Source organism: Dipteris shenzhenensis, chromosome 17 (assembly GCF_047967505.1).
Source record: "Dipteris shenzhenensis isolate YYH24624 ecotype China chromosome 17, Dip_SZ_1.0, whole genome shotgun sequence".
In the NCBI taxonomy this organism is placed as follows: Eukaryota; Viridiplantae; Streptophyta; class Polypodiopsida; order Gleicheniales; family Dipteridaceae; genus Dipteris; species Dipteris shenzhenensis.
Window position 1 is genome coordinate 7,517,692 of NC_141612.1, and position 17,206 is coordinate 7,534,897.

The following is a 17,206-nucleotide window of genomic DNA, read 5'->3' on the forward strand; positions in this document are numbered from 1 at the left end:
CCCTGCCCTAACCCCTCCACCCCCCCCCCACCCTCGTCGCCCTCCCCCCCCCCTTGCCCTCCCCCTACTTGCCCCGCCCACACCTGTTGCCCTCCCCCATACCCCCATCCCCCCCTCCCCCCACCCTTGCTACCACTCCACCCCTCCCCTTGCCCCGCCCCTCACCCCTCCCTTCTCTCCCCCCTCCTTCACCATGTCCCCACTTTCCCCAACGTCGTGTGAGTACAAAAATTGTGGTCAAAATAAGCAAGATATTAAAGAGTGAGTACACAAATTGTGGTCAAAATAAGCAATATATTTATTTCATATTTGTATACAATTACACCATAGCTTCTGTTGGTGGTTGGACCCATCTGCTCCCTTCTCACTCTAGCTTGCAACCAACATGCGACTCCTTGACTCCCTATGGATGCTTTCCAAGCACTATGCCTTCTATTCTTTGATACAATTTGAACTGCTTTTGCAAGTTCTCATGCCTTTGCCTTTTCAGACTTCAAAGTCCTTCCTAGTAAACATCTAAAAAACCAGTCGAACATCTCATGCAATGCATTGTTGCGAGTGACAACACCACCATGCCTTGAGTTCTTGAAGTAGGCTGCCGTGGCTCTATAGTGCGACTTCTCCATGCCTTTTGTATTCCAAATTGACAAAGGACCCCAATTTTGTACAAACCATGGCCCATGTGCATAGAGAATATGCTGCAAACAAGATGAGAGTATGCTTGTCTCTTTGTCGAGATTGTGGTTCGATAGGAATCTCCTTGTCTTCCCTCCACCCATGGACACTTTTGTAGGAAGATTCTGTGTTGCCCCAGACATTTTCTTATCCTCCTTAAGTTTGACATGTCCTCCATGGAATCCCATCTCTGACAACAACTTCTCAGCTTCTGCAATGCACCGTGCGGATACTTCTTGCGGAATTAAATTCCAAGCATAAACAAGATGCAAATACAACTTGTCAAGTACGCGCAGTTCTACGTGTAAAGTACATATGTGTACTCTCTCAAGTGGGATGGGCAAGATGGGATCCCACTTTGGATCCTTCTTGTCGTGATTCGGAGCTTGCATTTGGCTGCAAGATAGAATACCATTCTCCCATTGTAAGCCAGCCTTTGCTTACGTTGCGAACACATGCAATAAAGGCATGTGTTCATTGCATTTGCCCCTGTATCACAACCATGCAAGCACTTGAGGGTTTTCAAATCACCAGCAAGATGCCATTCAACTTGAAAGGTTCCATGGCCATCGATTGTCAATGTTTGCCCTTCCTCTTGTCTTCGGATGGTCGATGGGATTCCTATCCTATCTAGAACCCACTTCAATGTCTCATGGCACTCTTTCAAAGTCTCAAATGTTGCAAGCCACCATATATCTTTATCTGATTGCATTGAGAAATCTTGCTCTACTTCTTCATCCCCTTGAACAAAGGCTAAGGCTTTATTCATAATGCAGATGCTGACTCTCTCTAACTTGTGTTCTTTCACCAATTGAGCTTCATCCATTTTGATGACAAATATGAGCTTTCCATTGCAATCTGTACAACAAAAGAGAAAAATCGTTAGGATAAACATGATATAGGAAATGAACTAAGTAAAGTGCAATGCTATAATGGATTTCCTCTTACCATCTTCTCTCATGCCATAGAATTTGACCATTGCTTGTTGCAGTTTCTCAACATCTAAGTAGACATTGTTGAAAGCATTCATCTCAAAGGCATTAGCCCTTGTAGTTGCATTAAGTGAATGTGGCTCGTCGTCGCACTACCACTCGATGCGAACCTGCCACATGGAAGGTGGGCACGCAAAGCAAACTTCCCTTGGATCCATTACGATCTAGTGGCTGAGGGCCACCTCTTTATGTGCGTTGATTGCACCACCCTAAAATTTGACGCCGTCCTTCGTGATTCTGCCAAGTGGCCTCACAGGTGTTCAGACCAGATTGTGTGCGCACTAGGCGCTTGGATCTTACTAAGATCTTACGGCCTTTGAAGGCTGAGGGCCATAGGCCATTGTGGCCCTTATAGATTCTACAATGATCTTACAGCTGGAGATGCACTTTGCACCACTAAAGTGCCACATGGGATCTATCCTCTATTCAATCCAATGATGCCTGCGTGATGACTATTCTCCATCGCATGATGAAGATCTCTATCCATGGTGAATAGATAAGAAACCCCATTAACTTTGTGATTCCAACAACTTGCAGCGAGGACCATTTCTTCCACAATGAGCAAGAGGAAGAAAACGTCCATTGTTTTTTAATGCTTGAGCCTCCTCATTGGCCAAGAGATCACACATCAAGACAAAGCACCCATAGACGCGCGCACAGACGCGTTTCATGAACTAAATAAAAAACTTACGGGCGCATTTATTTGCGCGTCTAATTGCGCGTCTATATATCAGACTTACGCGCGTATAGATGCGCACAAAGACACATAAATAGACGCGCTTATAAACGCTTTTATAAATGTGCATATAGACGCAAATCGAACAGACAGACACGAATATAAACGCGTTTTTAAACGCACTGATAGACGCGCCTTTTTTTTAAAAAATTTTACAGAATAGTGTGTATGTTGTGTATGCTATATAGTTACAAGAATCCCATATCCACATTCTGTAATTCAATTCTTACAGCCAACCGCATTTTAATTACAATTCCAAATAAAATATTACAACTCCAAAACGCAATAAAATTGAAAGCTCAAAAAGTGCTTGTATATACATATAGCACGAAGCTAAACCACGTCATGTGGCTTCAAGTACAAAAAATAAGGAAGCTAAGCCATGTCATGTGGCTTCAAGTACAAAAAATAAGAGGAGTCTATATACAAGAGGCACGAAGCCAAGCCAGTGGCTTTAAGTACAAAAAAGAATAGTAGCACTACTTCTACGACTAATCCTCGCTGCCTTCCACGCTCCCTTCTGCGCTCCCTTCTGCGCTCCCTTCTGCACCTCCTTCCTCGTCTTCCTCGTCGTCTTGTGCATGGGCCTGTAAACAAGGGACAACATATATCAATGTATGAAAAATCAAATCTTTACTTATAATTTTGGCATTATTTAATTACTTTCAAATACCTGGGGGCCTGTCCAGTAGCTCGGGTATACTGCTCCTCAGTAATCAACCCGTCATCATAGAAGTGCCTCCATGTATCTCCTCTGCGATGGTGGCGGTGGTAGGCTGTCTCCACTGGAGTAGGGTATCTGCCCACGATCTCAAGCTGCATGACCGCGATACACTTTGTGGAGGGATTAGTACAAAGAAACAACCAACCTCCTAATAAACTACATAAGCAATATAATTTGAGATCGATACTTACAAATTGGGCCTCCCATGATTCAACACCCCCTGCTCCAAAATGCGCGCTTCCATATTCCTCCATCTGGATCCTCCGTGCCTCCACGTGCTGCAGACTGGGCTCCTCCCTCGCTGACTTCATTGCCTTTTTCCACTCACGCTTGTGAGCGGTGTGGGGCGGACCCCTTGGAGGTTGACCTGCCTCAAGCCTGGCAAGCTCCGCTAGTGCCTGCCTCTTAAGCGAAGATCTTTTATTGCCAAGTATGGTAACAATCTTTGACTTGGCCCATTTATCTGTGAACTGGCGATTGGGGGGGTTAGGATACCTAGAGCGAACAGTAGCGAGGGTCTCATCAGCCAACCTCTTTGGGTGGTCTTTATAGTGGATAAAGCAATCTCTGTAATTGTTAGCAATTACAGAGCGCATGAAGGCCATGATGTCCTTCCCCCGCGCATCCATCAAGATGCCTCCTGTTTGAGTGATGTCATAATAAATCGTACCATCACCCAGAGGCACGTCTAAATCATCTGAATCATCCTCCTCCTCACCGCCACATGGCCCAAAGCACTGTGCCATGCATCCGCCACCGCTCTCCCTGCTACTACGCCTGCTACCCTGTCGTGTCGAGCTCGTACGCTGGCCACTCGTAGCTGGGGACTGCACGGGACTACGCTGACCACTCGTAGCTGAAGAACCGAGTCTCGACGGCTGGGGAGTACGTCGACGGCTCGCCGAGACAGAAGGACCTCCTGACGGCATGGGGGAAGGGGCATAAGACGGGATGGCAGAAGGGACATAAGACGGCATGGGGGAAGGGGCATAAGACGGTACGGGGGAAGGGGCATAAGACGGCTGTGCGGACTCCGCTGGGGTGATCTCAGGCGGTGTGGGGTGGCTCGGAGTCTGTAGTGTCGACTCCTGGGGAGTGTTAAGGGTACTTGTCATATACCCGTATAACTCCGCAGGACTAGGAGGATGCCCTAAAAGATTATATAAATCCTTCCAAATCGATTCCCGCGGATCAGGTGAGCTAGAAGCACTTCCTGGCCACATGTTGAATTGGAAAATAGGAAACAAATCTATTACTTTGGGAGCTGAGAAGAAAGGGGAAAAAAAAAGAGGCTCTGCCAGAGCGCATCCATAGACCCGTCTGATCTGCGCGTCTATAGACGCGTCTAACACAGTGTTTAACAATTCAAGTAAAAGCGCATCTAATAGTCCGTCTAACAATGCGTTTAAAAGCGCGTCTAACAGCCCGTCTAACAGTCCATCTAACAATCCGTCTAACAGTGCGTTTAAAAGCGCGTCTAATAGTGCGTTTAAAAGTCCGTTTAACAGGGCGTCTGTGTGAGCATCTACAGACGCATCTGTGTGTGCCTGTAACAAGCCAGACGTGCGGATAGACGCGCCTGTAGATGCGCGTTTAGACGCACCCTCAGACGCACCTATAGACGCGCTTCGACAGGCGAGAATACTAAAAAGTCGAAAAGGACATTGCGCCCGACAAAAGAACGTGTCGCTCATACCTAGATCCTGCGTTTCGTGGATGCGAGAAAGTACAAAACTGGAAAGAGCAAGCAAGAACAACTTCAAAAGAACTTACTTGGAAAAAGGTATGGAAGGATCTTTCTTTTCCAAACTTGTTTCTTCTCCTTGTTCGTACTCCTCCTCTTCTTTAGGCTTGGAAGCAAGTGTAGGTACGGTCCCTTTCTCTTGAGTGAAAGCTTGGAACTGTGTATGGGAGGCTCTCTCTTAATCTTCGAATCTATGAAACTGCTAATAAAGAAGGAAGGAAGCCGCTCGCGAAGTTTAAGTAATGAAAAGAAAAGCAAAGCGAGCGGCGCGCCGAAAAGCAGGTTTAAAAGCCGCGTCTATAGTCGCGTCTATTAGCACGTCTATAGTCGCGTCATTAGTCGCGTCTATTAGCGCGTCTAAATACACAGTGTAGACGCGCCGTTAGACGCAATGTTAGACGCGACTATAGACGCGGTGATAGACGCAACACAGAGTTTAAATTAAGCATTTGAAGAAGAGCAAATTTGGTGGGTTGTTTGTTTGTAGGATGTCTCCATCTTCAACAAGTAGCTCCAGTGAGGATGAATCCCTCCATATCCACCATCGCGAAATGTGGTTGGAGCAAAAAATCAAATGTCTATGTGATCGATGTCGAGGAAACATGTATCGTGCACGCAGGATTACGCTCAATCATATCTCAAAGTATGGAGAATGGGATGTGACCGTAAACAGGGTAAGGGTTTGTAAGTTAAGGTTGATTGAGATACCTATGGGTGTTCATATGTTTGAGTTATGATCCCGTTTTAATTTGATACAGGATGCAGTGCCACACCCGCACATGTTACCCTATGCCCGTCGTGAGGAGGCGAAGCGTCGGCGATATGAGGTGGGATCTTCAGGAGGGACCGTTACGGATGCATGGAGTGATGGTGATAGTAGCCCTCCGCCATTACCTCATGAAGCCGTGGAGGAGGAGGTGTTTGATGATATGGTGCGGGATTTATATGTCCATCAAGGGAGGGATAATAGCATGGAGCAGGATGATCTTTTTACCGCAGCATCGACTCCACTGTTTGAGGGGTGCACATTCTCTGTTCTACGTGCCTCCCTTGAGTTACTAAACTTGCAAACCATCTATGGATGGAGCAATGCAAGTTTGAATGCATTACTCAAGTAAGCTTTAAAGTCGATTTTGCAAACATGGTGAATTATGCGCGTGGGTCAATTACTCGAATGCTTTTTCTCATTTATGGTCTTCACGTGCAGGTTATTGTGTAAAATGCTTCCAAGGGAGAATAAATTACCGACCTCAAGAGATATGGCAAGGCAACATGTGACCTCTCTTGGAGGATTAGATTACAAGCGCATCCATGCATGTGTCAACGATTGCGTTTTGTTTCGTGGACTACATAAGGATGCAAGAGAGTGTCCTACTTGTGGAGAGGCAAGATATAGAGCAGATCTCAAAACCTTGGACGTGCCTCATAAGGTATTGCGACATTTTCCCATAATCCCTCGCATCCAACATATGTTCAAGTGCAAATCTATTGCAGAGCTCATGTCATGGCATTCCTCCCATCGATCAACCGATGGCAAGTGGAGAACTCCCGCGGACTCTCCTGCGTGGAAGCATATTGAAGACACATGGCCAAGCTTCAAGGAAGAACCTAGGAGCTTGAGACTTGGATTGGGTATGGACGGTGTGAACCCATTTGGTCTCAAAAGCACGTCTTACAGTGTATGGCCAGTGGTATTGGTGAATTACAATCTTCCACCCTCTATGGCTATTAAGAAAGGACATGTCATGCTGTCCCTTCTAATTCCAAGGAAACATAAAGTCAAAAACCCTGATGTTTATTTGGAGCCTTTGATTGATGAGCTAGAGATACTTTGGAGAGGTATCGAGGTGCATGATGTGAGCAGGCCTCCCTCGTCACGAGACTTCAATTGCAAAGCAGTATTGATGTGGACGATGCATGACTTCCCAGGCTATGGCGAGTGTTCAGGTAAGCATTGCATTTTTTAATTATGAATAGGCAAAGGACGTGGCACCCTAAACCCACCTTCCACTCTTAATTGCATCTATTGTTTCAGGTCTCACTACATCGGGTTACCATGCATGTCCTGTTTGTGGTCCTTCGCTAGTTGCCTCACGGGCAGACGCATTGAATAAGGTCATCTATGAGAATCACCATCGATTTCTCCCACCTGATCATCCTAGATATGTTGCCCCTTGGAATGAAGTCCTCCCACAATCACTCACCGCGGGAGATTGGATGAGAATTTGGGATGGCTCCACGACTCCTCCACCACTTGGCATGAGCCGGTAAGGATTTGTAACTATTGGCTGGAAGTAAAGATTGGCTATATTGGTTGAAAGTAAAGATTGCACGCTAACACTTTATTTTGTTTAGATACTCCATCTTTTATCGTTTACCATATTGGTCCCATCTCAAGATCAATCACCTGCTCGATCCCATGCATATCTTCAAGAATGTGGCATCTACCATTTGGGAGCATTTGAATGGGACACGAGATTCGGCAGGCATAAGGGAGGATCTACGTACCACAGGGAGGATGCGTGAAGCTTGGCCTCAAGAGAGACCAAATGGGCGTGTTTTTTTACCTCGTGCACCGTGGATGTTATCAAAGCTAGAGATGGCGACGGTGAAGCGCGCTATTACTACAATTCGTACTCCCACTGGATGCATGAGGTGTTTGAAGGGAGCCTTTACAAAGAGCAAGAAAAGAGGTGTAGAGCAATTATATGGCTTGAAATCTCATGATTGGCACAAGATGCTCCAAGTAAGTATTTTATATGCATAATATCTTTTTCCTTTCAAATTTGTGAGTGAATAGCTATAAGCAACTAATCAACCACCTCCTCGCGGGTTCAGTTCATACTACCTACTAGCATTTCACGTAGTGCATCAAAGGACGTGAAAGATTGTATTTACAAGATGGGCGAGCTTGTGAGGTATGTGAGCTCAAAGGAAATAGATCCCACCACGCTTGAGAATGCTCGAGTTATGTCAGTGGAGGCGGTTTGTTTAGTGGAGGAGACATTTCCACGTTCTATTCTCACAAGCCAACTACATCTCATAGTACATTTGGTGGATGAGATTGCTATATGCGGTACTATACATGCACGATGGTTGTTCTTCCTCGAGCGCTTCATGAAGACGTTGAAGGGCTTCGTCAGACAAAATGCAAGACCCGAAGGTAGCATGGCCGAGGGTTGGTTGGTACAAGAGTCACTTGTATATATTTCTGAGTTTCTTGTTGATGTGGATAGCTCTCTCCCACGACTATGGAGAGATGATGAAGACCTAAGGATGACCTCTATTGTGCCTCAAGGAAAAGGACGCAACAAAGTAATAGACACGGAGTTGCGTAATAGTATCAACCTCTTTTGCGTGCTTAATAGTGATGTGATGAAAAGATGGGTGACAAGATACGAGGATGCAAAGGCAAGAAGACAAGAAGAAAGGGCCCTCTTTCGTACACACCACGGATCTCGTGTGCCATACCCTCAGTATCTAAGAGCACTTCCAAAGGATATTCATGTGGATTGGCTACTTGATGAAATGGAGAAAGCAGAGAAAGACGAGGGGATGCATATCACAATGGAAGAATGGGAGTATGCTAGGGGATGCATGAGCAAGGTCGGTATATAGAATGTTATTTATAAGTTAGGAGCTTTTTATAATTTAGATTGCTTATTTAATTGATTTTTTCTTGGTGTAGTGCACTATGTTCAATGCTATATGGTGTGAGGGCAAGCATTTTCGAACATAACGGATTGATGATAAGAGAAACACACAAGATTGCGGCGTCATTGCTAGCTTTGAGGGAGCCAATGGAGCCATGGATGATTATTGTGGCATAATCCAAGATATCATTATGCTTGACTTTCGACGCTTCTTTGTGTATGTTTTGGATGTAAAGTGGTTTAAGGACGTGGTGGAAAGAGGCCCTAATGCAACAATCAAACGCCATGCAAGTGGCTTTGTAACTATTGACTCCACAAAGTTTTGGCAAAGTAGGAATGACACACTAGTACTACCGCAACAATGTGAACAGGTACTGTGCACACACATAAAAATACTCGCTTTTAAATATTTGATGCAAGAAAAGTAACATGATTGTATTTGTGTTTGAATTAGGTTGTCTATCAACCAATGGTGGATAATAATAGATGGTGGCATGTCATACCTATTATGCCACATTCCAAAGTGATGTATAGTACATTTACTAATATGGAGTGTATGGAGGATGATCATGGCCATGGACGTGATGATGACCGTGATACAAGAGAGGAGGATGATCATGAGATAGGAGATATAGATATTGAGGCCGACATTACCCGTGAGGACGAGCCTACCATTGGAGATGTTGATTTCGATGAGCACATGAGTGGCACAAGTAGTAGTGGGTTGAATGTATTTGTAGATCTAAACACTTGTTTGGATTTTGAAGTAGATAGTTTGGCAAGGGTTGATCTCATTGAGGATGAGATTGAACCGTAGCCCCACAATTCATATTGGCAAAACTATTTTACATATTGTCTCATTCTCCTCATTTCACTTAATTATTGTATATGTGGGCTTGCAAAAAATTATGTGCTTTGGTAATCATGGACAATGTTTGGAAAGCAATGATGTACACCAAAATCTCACTTTCTGTATTCTCTGGAGCGCGTCTATTTACGCGTCTAAATGCGCGTCTGAGTCTCAGTGTAAACGTGCAAATACACGCGCAAATAGACGCGCTAATAAACGGGATTTTAGACGGGTCCGTATTTTCTCAGGTCAAACGCGCAAATAGACGCAGTGATTTACGCGCAAATAAACGAGCGTTTAGCCGCGCCTATAGACGCGCCCGTAATTTCTCTACTAGAGCAACGCCTATAGACGCGCCCGCAATTTTGCGCGTCTACCAAGCGCGTCTATAGTTGCTTTGTGTTGTTGTGTCAATCCACATTAAAAAAAAGAGAAAGTGCTATTGTGGAGAATTGTTTGTGAATTTCCATGTGTAAATTTTGGAAAATATTAATTTAGGCAAGCATTTCAAAGTGCCTTATATAGAGATCATCATTCCCTATTCAGGCTAAAATTGCCAAGCTTACTTTAAAAATTATTTGCTCTCCCCTTTGCGTCCAAAAGTGCCCATGCGCAATTTGTCCACTCTTGCTTTCTTTTTTAGTATTATTTCTCAATAGACTCTATGCCAATAGTTTTTTGGTGGATAATTTGGTCTTTTCTCAAGGGTGACAACCCTTATAATATAAGTTGCTATGCCAAGAAGTAACTAAAGATCTATTAATGTGGGAGGGCCATCTAACTAAACCCTAAACCTATATTGCAGAGATAAAAAAGTTATAGTGCAACTATTACAAATTTGAGAATTTTGGATACTAGTATTTCTCTTCCCGCCTTTGGCAAGATTCTTATAAACACAATTGACTTGAGAAAGAAGACAAATTGTGAGACCTTAAAAATGAGGTACGAATCCCTTTTCTTGTTGTAGCAATTTGATGAGAGATCTAGGGTAAATGTCACCAATGGAGAATCTTTGATGTTAGGTAGAACTCTAACAAGTTGAAGCTCATGTGTGAGAAAATCACACCTTCGTATTAAATTACAACGCATGAGATGAAAGATGCCATAAGGGAAGAGGAAAGATGCTTATTTGAAGACAATGGAGAAAGGAATGCCGCCATCTTCAAAGGGGTTGCAAGTTGGAATTCTAATGCGCTCTTTTGACAAGGTCCTAGTCTACTCTTTTGAGGAGTTCTGGAAGCATATTCGTAAGAATGAACTTATATATCTAATTCTTGGATTTTTTGGAAGCTCTTGGAACGTGCTCGAGATTCTCTCACCAGAGCTGCAAAGAATGATGAGGGATCTTCTAGTAAGTTCGCAGGTGTATCAAACTCCCTCACATAGCCTAGACAAGAAATCGCCAAAACATGAGGATAAATTGATTGAAATAAGCATGCATATGCATTTGTATCGTAAAGAATTATTGCCATATTAAAGAATTTGCAATCCTATTCTTACCTGCATCCAAGACCAAGACCTTGTCACTGTCCATCACTGTGGCGATACGATGAGCAATGCTAATCACAGTCGCATCAGCAAACTCTGTTCTGATAGTACGTTGCATGATGGCATCTGTTTGTGAGTCCACAGATGCCGTTGCCTCATCCAACATCAGAATCCTATTATGATTAAGAAGAGCACGGCCTAGGCAAAAGAGTTGGCGTTGTCCCATGCTCCAATTCTCACCACTGTCTAGCACTGCATTTAGATTGAAGTAACACATTAAATTAAGAGGCATTCAAATTTCAACACTATTATACAAATGTAAGTTGCAAGTTTTTGCAGTTGTCACCTGGAGAGTCTAGTTGACCACCTTTCTCTTCAACAATATCAGCCAATTGGCATTTCTCCAAGCTCTGCTCGCAACATCACAAGGTTTTGTTACAGATTTGGAACCAAAACAAAAACAAGAAACATGTGAGACATAGCCAAACACATTCATTCAAGCTAATATATGCGATGCCACCTGCCAAATATCGATGTCGGAGTGGACACCTAACGGATCCATGTTGCTGCGCACAGTACCCTCGAAGAGTGTAGGATCTTGCGGAATGATTCCAAACTTAGAACGGAGGTCCTTGAGTCCGATCTCAGAGATGTCAAGGCCATCGATGTCCACATGGCCACCGGCAAGCTCCACGAGCCGAAAGAGGGCGAGGATGAGTGTGGACTTCCCACTGCCAGTGCGACCGACCACACCCACCTTCTCACCTCCGAGGATCTTGATGGAGATGCCCTTGAGAACGAGGGGCGTGTCATGCCGATAGCGGAGCTGATGAAGAATGCAAGGCAACATTAACAGGGTTAGGATAAGGAATGAAGAAAGCAAGCGACAAGCAAGAAATGACATTATGTTCTTCCCTCTAGCCCCCGCCATAGAACACACCCACACACAACCCACATCGACCCACCCACAGATCCACGGCCTACACTATTAGGCAATAACGAACCATCTCGAGGGATTCGAATACCGCAACCAAGTCAGGTGGAAGAATGCCCAAGTGCTTGAGCTATCACTCCTCTGTAAATGAAGTTATGTTCACGAGAAGGAAGGTTTTTTTTTCTCGGATATGGAAAGTAGGGAGAATACCTCGGCATTCCGGAAGGTAATGGAGCCACTCGGTGGCCATTCCGGAGGAGGGCGGGAGTTCTCGACAATGCCTGGGGCTTCTCTGGGAATCTGGGAATATTGATTGATTCTCTCGACAGATACCATCTTGTTCTCCAATTGGCAGCCGATAAACACAAGTGCGTATAGAACGCTGTTCAAGGCGAGCCCATACGACATTGACAAACCCACCAGATCTGTTCCACAAGCACAACAAATTTATCAAATTCATTTCAACCAGATCTGTTCCGCAAGCACAACAAATTTATCAATTCATTTCCGTGCACAAATTTTGACGTTTTATCTCGGATCTTGTAGCTTACTCGATGGCATCGCCTCCTTGCCTATCGTCACCATGAACAGCGCAGACGTGCACAACACCGCCGTTCCGATAAGCTCCAGCCTGAAGCCCAGCCACTCGTTGGATGCGTTGTTGTGGAAATCCATCCGCAGATTGTAGTTTATGCGGTCCAGACTCTCCCGCTTGAATCTCTCCTGCTCGTGGAAGGCGCGGATCGTGAGCATCCCTGCCACCGTCTCGGAGAAGTGGTGGATGATGGGTGCTTTGGTGATGTTGTCGATGCGCGTCAACTCCCGAGAAGTCGCCAAGTAGTAACGCTGGGACGATCGTGCAGAAATCAGATGCCCAGAATAGAAAGTTGACGTAAACATCGAGCAACAAAGAATCATGCGACAGAGGTGTAAAAACCAGCACAATTCCACAATCCAGAAGCTTCAAAGTTCAATCGAGCTAGTGTTAAGACAGCATTGTGTCAGCGTGAATCAGCTGACTTTAATCAACCACAAATTGCCGTGTATTTGCTGGATTGAGGAAAGAGAAATGCACACACACTGAATATAAGATAGGAACTTGGAAGGACCTGATAGCGGATGTAGACCCAGGCGAGCGGAAGGATGATGAAAAGCATATACCAAGTGACCTGAACGACGACGACGAGAACACCGATAGTTGCAAAAATGAGAGCTAGGGTGATCCCCATGAACAGAGGGATCAACACGTCGACGTTGGATTGATCCGTGGCAAACTGCGACCAGAAACATCGTCCATGTGATGGCGACATAGATAAGGTAAGGTAAGGTGGAGTGCAATCAGGATAGCAAGGACGGCGCAACAGGGAGAGGTAGCAAACATACCCTGCTGAGGATGCGGCCGGTGGGGGTGGTGTCGAAGAAGGACATGGGGGCGCGGAAGATGGCATGGAGGAGGGTGATGTAGAAGGACTGGGCGGTGCGGAGGCCAGCGAAGGCGACGGTGAGCGCACGGAGGAGGACGAAGAAGCTACTACCGAAGGCGAGGCAAGAGTAAGTGCTGAGGAAGACGCCATAGCCGATTTGGTCGATACCAACGGAGGTGGCATTGGAGAGGTAGTAGTCGCTGGTGATCTGCAAGCTCTGCCAGCAAGTTTGGAAGACGATGATGGCGAGGACATGGACGCCACGGAAGGTTTTGGTGAGGTAGAGGAGGTAGACGCGCCAGCCGATCTGGCCAGTGGCGCGTTCTTCATCTTCGATGAGCTTGGAGGAGGCGTGGAGCTTGGCTATGGCGGAGGAGCTAGTACTGCTGCTGCTCTTTCTGGGGAGTCTCTGCGAGCTGCTTGCTCTTCGAACAAGCGAAAGCTCTGGTTGTTGCTGCTGCTGCTTCTTGCTCAGTTGCCTTTCCAAACTCTTGTCTCCTGAGAAGGTGGCCGGCGACCTCGCCATCTCCTGCACATCCACCAGCACCTGCTCGCTCTCCGCTCCCTCCTCCGTCGACTCCTCCTCGCAGACGGTCCCCCCCACGCCCTCCATCGCCTCCCTGTGTGCCCCCACTATATCCCCGAAATCTAGCCCCGCCTCCAATAGCTCGTCGTACCTCCCCGCCTGTACCACCTCCCCGTATCGCATCACCTGCACACATGCCACATCCATCACTCACTAGACCTCAATTTTCTTCATCCTCTCTCCGTAGCTTCTCTGGTATTTACTTCGCTTACCCAGATTTGATCCGCTGCATGTAGAAAATCTACTTGATGCGTTACCAGCACCACCGTCTTCCCCGACAACACGCCCTTGATACATTCCTGCCAGCCATGCCCCGACAAGACAGTCAATACCAAGCGAGAAGTTTACACTGACGGGCTGCTTGGGTGTTCATCCCTACCGTGATCATTTCACGCCAGCGTAAGGTACACCTCTCAGGCGGCAAGAACACTGATTTGGCATGCATTCCTGCCAATGCTGCCATCCCGCCAATACAATTGGCATACAATCGATGCAGACCAAATTACAACACCTACTTGTCATACAATCGATGCCAAACCAAATTACAACTCTGGCAGTCTCTGTACTTGAATACAAAGGCGTACAATCGATGCGTCGCAACGCTGGCAGGCCCCTATGCGGTATCCATCATCTTATCAACCCAAAATTTCAGTTACCAGGACGATCGTACCTGAAAGAGGGCGCTCCCTGTGTGTGCATCCACAGCACTGAAGACATCGTCCAACAAGTATACGTCACAATCTTGATACACGGCCCTCGCTAGCTGTATCCGCTGCTTCTGTCCTCCACTCAGATTTATACCCCTTTCCCCTATCTCTGTTTGGTCCCCATACTCCATCTGAGCCAGGTCTTGGGTCAATGAACAAACCCTGAGCGTTTCCTGGTACCGCTCAGGATCCATGGGCTTCCCAAATCTGATATTTTCTTCAATTGTGGCATTTTGGATCCAGGACGACTGGGCTACATATGCAGTGCTCCCACTCAATCTAACCTGTGGAATTTGGCAGCATTAGCACTAGCAGCCATAAACATATAATTCAAGACGAAGTGCACCAATCAAGCCTGGCGTACTCACCGTTCCAGATAACTTGGGCACTTCTCCGAGCATTGCTGCCAATAATGTCGATTTCCCAGACCCAACTTGCCCAACTACACAAATCAGACTACCCCGAGGAACATTCAAATTGATATTTCGGAGGGTTGGCCTTTCGCTCTCCTGATCCCAATTAAAGAAACCCTTGTCCACTTCGATGACCAGATTTGCGTCAGAGGGAAACCTCTGATCCGGAGGACGCCTATCCACGGCCATTGGGTCCAATTCGTCAGTCCATAAGAACCGCTGAAGTCGATCGAGAGAATTGAGGGCCTGAGAAACCGACATGAGTGCCTGTGGGAACAACCGCATAGGCTCCTGCAGAATCCTGAATGTGGAGGTGGTGGTAAAGACTCGTCCCGAGGTAAGCTCCCTGCCCACCACCAGAATGCAAAACGTGAATGTCACTGTAGACACCGAAACCGGAACCAGCCACAGAATGAAAATGTTTACAGCCAGGACGTAGATAAATTTGGCAAGCCAATATCGTTCTAGATCGCGGACCCGCTCGATTTTCCCCTGGAAAGTGTCCTCCCAGGCTTGCAGCTTGATGATCTTCATGCTGTTCAGGACCTCTGTGGTCAAGGCCATCCTCTTATCTTTGTAAAACATGATTTTCCCTTGGCAATTCCTCTGCACCCTTGCGAGAGTGAAGCTCACACACAGGATCATCAGCATGACGGACAAACCTGCGAAGCAGGAAACGCCCACGACGTTCAAAAGGACCGCTAGGGCGACCAGGGCATGAAGCGGGACGGCCCAAAGATTGTGAATCTGAAGCATGGAGTCTGCAACCTGTTGCACATCCACGGACATGTAATTGACGATTGGTCCGGTGCCGTGGGTCTGTCTGCCGAGGCTAGAAAGTACCAGGCCTTTCCTGTAGATAGTCGTGATGAGTGCGGAGCGCATCACCATGCCCAATTTGTTGCTGAAGAAGTTGAAATGATGAGAAGACGTTACCTCGATACATTTGGCAACGAAGAGGACACCCACCAATGCAAGACCCTCCCAAGCAAACGCTTCATCTCCCGAGACATAGTCCACAAACCGCGTGATCAAGAAAGGCCCGACGTACAGTGCAAACACCTTGACGAAGGCAAGAACGCCCGTGAAGAGCAACTGAGGCCAGAACGATTGTACAAGAGCCCATTTTAAGGATCTGGGTTCCTTCTGCGCGTTATAGCTTTCCATCAGCTTGGCGTAAACCCTGTCCGCTTTATCGTTAGGGGCGAGCTGCGGAACATCCGTTGCCACCAGTGGTTTCTGCATTCCTCGGGTCAGCAAAGGATTCAGCCATGCGAAGGTGACCTTGCTGAAAAAATTGGCCTTGTCGAAGCCGGTGACTGACTTCTCAGATACATCGTCCTCAATACCCCTCGATACTTTGGGCAACAGTGGCTCTTCCACGTTGCTGTTCGTTAAAGGAACAATGCCTGTCTTGCCAATTATTGCTGCAACAAGAAGGTATAAGGCTACAGGGAATGTTGCAAAATTCACGAAGCTATCAACCCAAAGCTGTAGATCCTGAGCTTCGCCTTGGGCGAGTAAGGCAATGCTGGTAGAGCATAGCAAGGCCAAGAGGAGAAAATGGAGTATCCACCAGGTTCTCAAGACAGGCGAATGCTTTACGCTCCTGTTATTTTTCTCGTGTGCTACAATCGCTGCAAAGACCATCCAGGTGAGTGCCTGGCTGGTGGAAAAGAGCACCTCCCGCAAGTCAATCCCCTGCGTGGCAGCGAGCACGATTCTCCAAACAGCCAAGGCGGTGTGGCAAAGGAAAACCAGTAAGCTAAGGCCGAGGATAGCGTTCAACTGGATCAATCTGCTACGGCGATAGAAACCGGCATGGATTAATCCATTGCGGGGGTGGTCAGCCAAGGAGGCTGGCGGCCGGCGTTTCTGGGACAGGAAACGGAAGGAGGCAAGACCCAAAACGAGGAGAAGGAAAGCGAGGTCGAGGGAGGAGGCAAGGAGGAGCTGGGGCGATGGGGAGAGGAGCCAATCGAGGCCAGAGAAGGGGAGCTGAGCCATAAACTCGGAAGAGGCAACCATGGCCGGAACGAGGAAGACGAAGTGGAGAAGATATGGAAATTCTTGAGGTCTACCCAGGCTTAAATTCTTGAGGTCTACCCAGGCTTTAAGTTTTGGGCTCACAAATTATATAGTGTATATACTTGGAGGCTTCCTCTTGTTCCAAGACTCCTTACTTATTTGTCGTTCCTCCTAATAATGGAAACTTCGCCTTCACCTCCCACGTCATCATTCCTTGTCATCATCCCACTTAGAATGACCTTCTCGATCTCT

The 17,206-nt window shown here is 46.6% G+C and overlaps 1 protein-coding gene across 1 annotated transcript; it reads right to left on the reverse strand.

Moving 5' to 3' along the window:
• Positions 1-10,358: 10,358 nt before the first annotated feature.
• Positions 10,359-16,993, reverse strand: LOC147891617 (ABC transporter C family member 14-like). The gene is made up of 11 exons (XM_087388085.1): positions 14,882-16,993; positions 14,477-14,797; positions 14,019-14,105; positions 13,180-13,932; positions 12,906-13,070; positions 12,348-12,642; positions 12,007-12,221; positions 11,383-11,688; positions 11,209-11,272; positions 10,875-11,114; positions 10,359-10,761 (listed from the first exon to the last, which is right to left on the reverse strand). Exons 1-11 carry the CDS (start codon positions 16,952-16,954, stop codon positions 10,634-10,636), a joined length of 4,647 nt encoding a protein of 1,548 aa, XP_087244211.1. The 5' UTR covers positions 16,955-16,993; the 3' UTR covers positions 10,359-10,633.
• Positions 16,994-17,206: the final 213 nt, after the last annotated feature.

Excerpts from the sequence above, each read along its gene's own strand:
- LOC147891617 (XM_087388085.1), bottom strand. The coding sequence starts at position 16,954 with ATGGTTGCCTCTTCCGAGTTTATGGCTCAGCTCCCCTTCTCTGGCCTC. Across the intron at positions 13,071-13,179 it reads CCGGCCGCATCCTCAGCAGG|TTTGCCACGGATCAATCCAA; the intron begins GTATGTTTGCTA and ends TTCTGGTCGCAG. Across the intron at positions 12,222-12,347 it reads CAAGGAGGCGATGCCATCGA|ATCTGGTGGGTTTGTCAATG; the intron begins GTAAGCTACAAG and ends CTTGTGGAACAG.